Below are 7317 nucleotides of genomic sequence, written 5' to 3'. Positions count from 1 at the left end.
CACACAAAAAGAAATTGGTTGTTTTCGTTAAGCACATCCTCTAAATATCCTAATTGTACATGCTCTGGCTTTAACCCTGATAATTTGCAACGTTATCATGGTGCAAATTTGCAGCATCTAACATGCCCCCATAATGCACACGCACCATGCGAAATTGTATTCCAGTGTTCTCATTGTCGGGCCACTTGTTCTTTTCTATGCTCGGAGCTTAAAAATACAATGGTGACTGTCCTTTCATGCATCGACTAGAGTTGTTTGTTGTTCAAGTAGCTCAAAGGCCATGAATCGTCATGGGGACAAGGATAATAGATCGACGACAAGCCAACACAACCTCCTGCGACGCGTGGAACTTCCAGGCTTCTCCTTCCTGGACGGCTGGACCAGCGTTTCACTAGCGTCCACCGAAAGGAGGAACCTGAGGAGCTGAATCAGCAGTTCGGCATCATTGTTAACTGCTTAGCCGTCTTTGGCTACTAGCAAAAACGAATGTGGCAAACTTGGCAATGGAGCAAGCATCTCTCCTCAGGGCCCCGGTTTATAACACGTCAAATCCATATATTTGAGCAGGAATCTAGTTCAAATAAAGATCCTTTCAACCTTTTTTCTTTTGTCCAACTTGCATTGGTTATTGCCGGGACGCATCTCGAGTGAAAAATCACCACGATTAGAAATGGGCCAAATCATCAAAAATCATACCTAAAAGCATGGGGGAACAGGCCATTCTTGGTTGCCAAGTGTTCGCACCTATCAGCACCTCGATATTTTTAGAAAAGGTTTGAGCTTGAGCTTGCAAGGATGTAAAACATAATCTCACATAGGACTCCGGACCTTTTTTTAACCCTTTTAGAACTTATAGGTGCAATTTTTAATGACTTTGCACCTTTTCAATAAAAATGTAGCATTTTTACTAGAGTTCTCCGCAAAGATTATTATTAAACATCAAAAAGCACAAGTTTGCCACCGATCGGACGGACCAGTGATGAGCATATTAGTCATATTAGGCTAAAAAAAAGTCGAATTTCGTATTTCTTAGCTCCAAGATTTCGTTGAGTTAGAATTAGGGCGATTAAGTGAGTCATTTTGATCCAATTTTAGACATCAACATTGATATACTATTTTATGCCAGCTTACAGACTTCAGATCCAACGTGAGCCCTGCAAAACGAGGTGTAACTTTGTTAATCCAATTCCAAATGTAACAGAATGAGTGATCTCCTTCGTGAACATTTCAAGAGAAGACTACATGACGAGCTCTTAGCCGTTCAATCGCACAAATGAAATTCAAGTAGGTTCTTCTAGCGTTTTAAGACGCAATCGACACCTTCAATTTGAAGTTCCATCAGCATCAATGGTCTGTCTCTTTCAGGTTTCAGTTCAACCTCCCAAAGTTTTTTTTAGGAGAGGAATCCTCCAAAGTTGGAATGGGGGTCCACGTGTCAAGCTAAACAACGGATGGAGCCCACGGCCCGCCAAAAATAGCAACCCCGTTTAAACCCGGCCCTCCCTCGCCATCGATCCTCGCCTGCCCAGCCCAGCCCACAGCAGCGATCGCCGGAGCCCCCCTCGCGCCGGCGATCGCCAAGCATGGCTGCTATCCCGGCTGAGGCGCCGGCGCCGGGGCCGCCACCTCCGTCCGTGCACCAGCCGCAGCGGCGGCGGCGGCCGTGCGTCCTCCTCAGCTTCTCGGCCGCGCGCGACCGCTTCCTCCGGAGCCGGTTCCTCTCCGCGGGCCTGCGCCCCTTCTCCGTCCGCCTCCCCTCGCCGGCCGGCACCAGCACCGTCGTCCACCTCTGGGCGCCCCCGCGCCCGGTGCGGCGCCCCGTGCTCCTCCTCCACGGCTTCGGCGCCTCCGCCACCTGGCAGTGGGCCCCCTACCTCCGCAGCCTCCTCGCCGCCGGCCTCGACCCCATCGTCCCGGACCTCCTCTTCTTCGGCGCCTCCTGGTCCACGCTCCCCGACCGCTCCGAGACCTTCCAGGCCAGGACCATCAAGGCTGCCATGGACGGCATGGGCGTCCGGCGGTTCGCGGTGGTCGGCGTCAGCTACGGCGGCTTCGTCGGGTACCGGATGGCGGCCATGTACCCGGAGGCCGTGGAGCGGGTGGTGCTGGTGTCTTCGGGGGTGTGCCTGGAGGAGAAAGACCTCGCCGCCGGTCTGTTCCCCGTCGCCGACGTTGGGGAGGCGGCCGAGCTGCTCGTGCCCCGGCGACCGGCGGAGGTGCGGCGGCTCGTGAAGCTCACCTTCGTCCGGCCGCCGCCCGTCATGCCCTCCATCTTCCTCAAGGATTACATCAACGTCCGCTCTGATTCCTCTCTTGTCAATTTCATCGTCAATTTCGTTTTCCTCCTCAATTGCATTTGCATTTGCATATTTGCGTGATGGACGATGACGAATTCGATTGATGCATCAGGTGATGGGCTCGGATCATATTCAGGAGAAGACGGAGCTTCTGCATGTTCTCATCAACGATAGGAAACTGTCAGATCTTCCAAAGATAAGACAGGTAGTTATAGTTTCTTTCTCCCTCGAATTGCAAGAAACTCTGAAAACCTTCAATGTTCGATGCATTGATGGTGTTCTTGGCTCAACTTATGAATGCAGCCAACGTTGATAATCTGGGGGGAGCAGGATCAGGTTTTTCCGATGGAGCTGGCGCATAGGTTGGAGAGGTCAGTTTGGTGCTTCCCTCTGATTATAAATGGCAGGCTGATGCCTCGAACACCATTATCTATTGATAAATTGTAATCCAAAATTCTGCAGACATCTTGGGGATAATTCTAGATTAGTAGTGGTGAAAAACGCTGGGCATGCGGCCAATATAGAGAAGTCCAAAGAGGTGTGCAAGAGCATCGTTGAATATTTTCAGGAACAGGATTCAAGTGCTTCAACGGGGGGAAGGTATAGTAATTTGTTTGTGAAGTTTTCAGCAGTTTAATTTCAATTGAGTTTTTGTTCATACATATGATTTTGGTAGGCAGACACACACACACACTTAGAATTTGAAGTGCCTATTTGCAAATAATTGGTTTTCTAGAATATTAACACCCCTTCTATTGAATCAGGAGGTGCAGCTGTACTGATTGCGGGAAATTCTGAACTAGGATATCTTGTGGTCGGTTCACAAAATTTTACTGTTCCCTTGACTCTTGAACCGCTGTAATTATAACCAAAACCTTTTGTAATTACATGGGCTACAAACATCTCCTGTAACATGTCTGAGGACCTTCTCTGTTTTTAGATAAAGGATAAAATCCGGCTTATATACAACCAAAGAGTCCTTAGACTCTAATCTAAAAAAAGAGGAGCTCAAAAACACAAGGAAACTCTAAGACAAAGAAAGACAATTACAAGATTAAATTTCAATCTTTTTCTTTATCCATGTTTCAACCTTGCGTTGTCTTTATGCAGCAATAATCCACCACATCTCTTGTTTGCTTAGAAACTTGATGTTGGAATCATCCTGCTAGAGAACTTGACTTCTATTGCTCGCCGAACCTCGTCGTGTAGAAACCATAGAAACAGACTCCGCTTAGGTAATGAATGCCGAGATAGAGGACCTCCAAGATGATGCCTCCAAGGAGACACGATATCAAAGATGCTATCACCGTCCCTCCGGCACGACGGAGTCAGGTTTTCACCTAGAGTACTGCCAAACCTTGTAGAAAGCACCACAACAAACACCTCAAGGGAAGGAATCGACGCCGAACAGTGCCGTCGTTGCTAACACCAACACAATAATCGCAATAATCGGGTAGAGATTTTGCCCGAAGCTCCTGCACGACCATCATCACCTCAGTAAGAAGTTTGTGGACCACCACGCCACCACGTGCCGGCATAGCCAACACTGCCCACCGCCTGCTACCAGCGCGAAGGGTCTGTGACGAGGCTGAGGACCTTCTCTGTTGAAAGAAATATATTTTTGACAGGTGAAAGAATGCTTGTGCCCTATTTTAATTTCTTGACAAGCTAACGCCCAATACCGATGGGCGGCAGGCTTTGGTTCGACAGATAAAAACATCGGTTTTCATGTCATTCTTCAATCATATAAATTGCCACAGCTTATGCTTTTTCTCTGAATGTTGAGATTAATTAAGTATCATAACACCTAGTTTATTTCAGAGTTTAGAGAAACAAACAGCCTTATTACAGCGGGCAAGAGGTACAGTAGGCTCGGGAGGAATGGATGAAGATAACCAAACCAACCAGGTCCTCCACAAACTATGAGCCTCAGGGCCGGTGACACATCACACATCACACACATTAGCAAGCATCATGCTTAGACGCGTCGGTCGATTATTTAGATACGTCGATTCGGTAGTCCAGAGTCCAGATGGCAGTGATATAATCTGTAGGTGCAAGTCTGCCATGGGGACTCATCACAGGACAAAGGGCTTGCGGTAGATGTCGAACATCTCTGAAGAGGACAGGTTAGGCTCCTGCAATGCAACGCGAGCCACAATTTGTCAGGAACAAGAAGTCAATTACTCGACACAGCAACAATCCGAGCCTCCATCGGACAGGGACGCTGAGATGACCAGACAGCCTCACCTGCACGCCGCTGAAGTTGGCGACCTTGCTGACGGGAGCACCGATAGGGACCTGCAGGTTGCAGCTCCCGTCGCCGTTGGTCATGATGGCCTTCATGGAGCTCAGCAGGCGGCCGTAGGTGACCCCGCGCGGCTCACATTCCACCGCCTTGACAAAGCTGTGCGTCATGGCCCCCACCGAGGCGAAGGCCTCCGGCGTCTGCAAACAAACAGAGAGCCACTAATACAATTGGGCTCGAGTAATTAACATTCAGAGGATGAGATGAGAGTGTTGATTATCACTGACCACGCTGAACTTGCTCTTGCCGTCGCTGTAGCCGCTGAAGAGCACGGCCTGGCCGCCGCTGGTGCCCTTGCAGGCGCCCGACGGCGGGCGGTGGTCCTCCCACTGCCAGTTGCCGCTCCTGGACGTGCGGCAGAAGAAGGGGAGGTCGAGGACGCCGGCGCTGTGGCAGGCGTCGACCACGGCGTGGAGCCTGGCGCCGTGCACCAGCGGCCGCACGATGGTCTCGTTGATCTCGTCGTCCAGGATGGGGCCCCTCTGGAACGAGTCCATCGGGCAGATGGCCTCGTCGTAGCCGTCCACCTCGTCGCAGTCGTCGTCGGCCACCTGCGCGCCGAGGCCGGAGAAGTGGAACACCAGGGAGTCGCCAAAGCTGCACCCCTGCACCAGCCAGCGCATCGCCATCCGGATGTTGTCCTTGGTCGGCAGCCGGAACGGGTCCCTCTGGTCATCTGCGTGCACCGATCGTCCATGAGCAATTCATGGATCAGCTCAGTCGTTAATTCATGGATCAATGACTTACCGGTGAGCATGATGACGCACTCGCTGGGGAAGCCGAAGCGCTGGCAGAGGAGGTGCCTCATGCACTTGACGTCGTTGACGGGGCCCCGCAGCTCGCCGCAGCCGCGGCGCATGCCGGCGTACGTGATGCCGATCAGGACGGCACGCTTCTTGCCGCGGGAGCACGGGAATAAGCCCGCCGGCGGTGCCGCGGAATGGAGCCCCGGATGCGCGTCACGCCGCAGGAAGGACCGCCGGAGGCGCGTCACGCCGCAGCATTGCGCGCACTGGATGGCGCTCTCTCCGTGGACCACGGTGAGGCACGCGCTGCAGTACTTGCAGCGGATCGTCGCCGGGGCCCTTCCGCCGAAGTTCATGGCGAACCAAGCTGGTAGGAGCTAGCTTGCTTAGGCTGCTTGCTACGTAGACGTTGCTCCTTGGCTAGCTTGCCCTCACACTCCTGCAGTTGTCCCCTTTATATAGCAGACGAAACTACTATTACCAGATGCAGAGATGCACACATGGTGGCTCGTATATAATTGATGAACGAAGTGGAGCGACAAAGATTTGCATTGAATGGATTCTTGAAGTGGGCAATGATTTGAGTGGAAGTGGGCATATATTGTCTTGCCTGGATCATTTAATTTATTTAATGTTTTCCTCGAGAGAATGTGCCGTGTGCCTATGCATGTATTTCATTAGGTAGATGCTAATACCAGAAGGGCCGGGAAAATGGCTTTGGTTTGGCTACATTGATCAGCAGCACGGAACAGTGATTAGTCACTGATTTTGAAGCACAAATGAATTCGAGTGATATGGTTCGAGTTTTCACTCAAAAGGTACCTGTATAATCCTATCCCCACTGGATTCTAAATTTTCTTCTTGTGAAATAGACTGATATTGTGAACGGTGGAGATCATAAGGGAATCAAGTAACAGCACCCGTGACTCTTTCTGCATATACTCCGGATGACAAGTTGAAATGGGTACATGATTCTTTGTCCTTTACCTTTTCTTCTCTTGAAATGGTCGCAAGATTCTGCAAAACACTACGCCACTTGATTCTTCATCACATTCTTATAATATATTTCTTGAGAACGTGGAAAGGGATCCTACTGCATAGTTGACACTAAAAAAGTGTACAAATGTAGAAAAAAGAAATAAATTACGCACAAGGCCATTTTGGCTGTGTTTTTAGTGGAAATGAAATCTGAGCTTTTGCATGCCTGGGGATAACCATAGCAAATAATTTCTTTCAAAACTTCTCATCCAGACATCCAGTCATCTAACATGGGCTGCACATCATTGAAGACCACGTTGTTCAAGGTTTCATTTTACAAATGCTCGCGAATACACTCATTGATTAAATTCCTTACAGTGAAGCGGCCTACGGTTTACCTAGATTGGAGTCCTCGACTTATCAAAGGTACTCACATTTTTCTCGATTAGTTTTAGGAATTAACAACGTTTTCCTTTCAGTAGCAAACGTCGTAACCGTGACAACGAAATAATTTTAATTACTTTGTCAATTTCAAGATCTTTCAACCTAGTATCTTAAAGATGCTTGTAAGGGCAAGCGTCTGCTGTGTTTTTGAAAAATAAGTCATGAAAATCAAAATTCTTCCTAGTGAAATATTAACTATAATAAAAGAAACGTTATGTGTATCCTTCCTCTGCCGAATATAACATAAATTCATGACATCATGGACAACTCAAAGTTTCCGAACATAAGAATCTAAAATTTCATATGACAAACTCCCAAGAAGGCATAGTTTAAATATGAAATGCCTGCCCCACCCTGCCCTCGCTCCTTGTGACCACACCATGTTCATCTTGTTTGTTCCAAAAGACACACTTGGTGCCAATCATATTTTTGCTTTGGTCTCTCCCCCAACTCCCATTTCTCATTCCCTGTGAAGTTGTTCAACTCTTATTTCATGGTCATCACCCAATCCGGATCCTCAAGTGCTTCTTCTACCTTCAAGGCT

General features: G+C 49.1%; 2 protein-coding genes across 2 annotated transcripts; one reads left to right on the top strand and one right to left on the bottom strand.

Moving 5' to 3' along the window:
- Window positions 1–1534: 1534 nt before the first annotated feature.
- On the top strand, window positions 1535–3204 carry LOC101784337 (2-hydroxy-6-oxo-6-phenylhexa-2,4-dienoate hydrolase). Its single transcript, XM_004986876.3, has 5 exons — window positions 1535–2294; window positions 2410–2502; window positions 2601–2668; window positions 2760–2897; window positions 3062–3204. Exons 1-5 carry the CDS (start codon window positions 1584–1586, stop codon window positions 3093–3095), a joined length of 1044 nt encoding a protein of 347 aa, XP_004986933.1. The 5' UTR covers window positions 1535–1583; the 3' UTR covers window positions 3096–3204.
- An 889-nt stretch (window positions 3205–4093) lies between these two features.
- On the bottom strand, window positions 4094–5845 carry LOC101778252 (metacaspase-1). The gene is made up of 4 exons (XM_004984104.4): window positions 5353–5845; window positions 4833–5281; window positions 4548–4745; window positions 4094–4435 (listed from the first exon to the last, which is right to left on the bottom strand). Exons 1-4 carry the CDS (start codon window positions 5705–5707, stop codon window positions 4376–4378), a joined length of 1062 nt encoding a protein of 353 aa, XP_004984161.1. The 5' UTR covers window positions 5708–5845; the 3' UTR covers window positions 4094–4375.
- Between the last annotated feature and the right edge of the window lie 1472 nt (window positions 5846–7317).

The sequence above is a fragment of the Setaria italica genome, chromosome IX (genome assembly GCF_000263155.2).
Source record: "Setaria italica strain Yugu1 chromosome IX, Setaria_italica_v2.0, whole genome shotgun sequence".
Taxonomy (NCBI): domain Eukaryota; kingdom Viridiplantae; phylum Streptophyta; class Magnoliopsida; order Poales; family Poaceae; genus Setaria; species Setaria italica.
Note: the sequence above shows the minus strand (reverse complement) of the source record. Positions and strands in the feature narration are given on the sequence as shown.

Excerpts from the sequence above, each read along its gene's own strand:
- LOC101778252 (XM_004984104.4), bottom strand. The coding sequence starts at position 5,707 with ATGAACTTCGGCGGAAGGGCCCCGGCGACGATCCGCTGCAAGTACTGC. Across the intron at positions 5,282-5,352 it reads GTGCGTCATCATGCTCACCG|ATGACCAGAGGGACCCGTTC; the intron begins GTAAGTCATTGA and ends CGGTGCACGCAG. Across the intron at positions 4,436-4,547 it reads CCAACTTCAGCGGCGTGCAG|GAGCCTAACCTGTCCTCTTC; the intron begins GTGAGGCTGTCT and ends GTTGCATTGCAG.
- LOC101784337 (XM_004986876.3), top strand. The coding sequence starts at position 1,584 with ATGGCTGCTATCCCGGCTGAGGCGCCGGCGCCGGGGCCGCCACCTCCG. Across the intron at positions 2,295-2,409 it reads TCCTCAAGGATTACATCAAC|GTGATGGGCTCGGATCATAT; the intron begins GTCCGCTCTGAT and ends TTGATGCATCAG. Across the intron at positions 2,898-3,061 it reads AGTGCTTCAACGGGGGGAAG|GAGGTGCAGCTGTACTGATT; the intron begins GTATAGTAATTT and ends CTATTGAATCAG.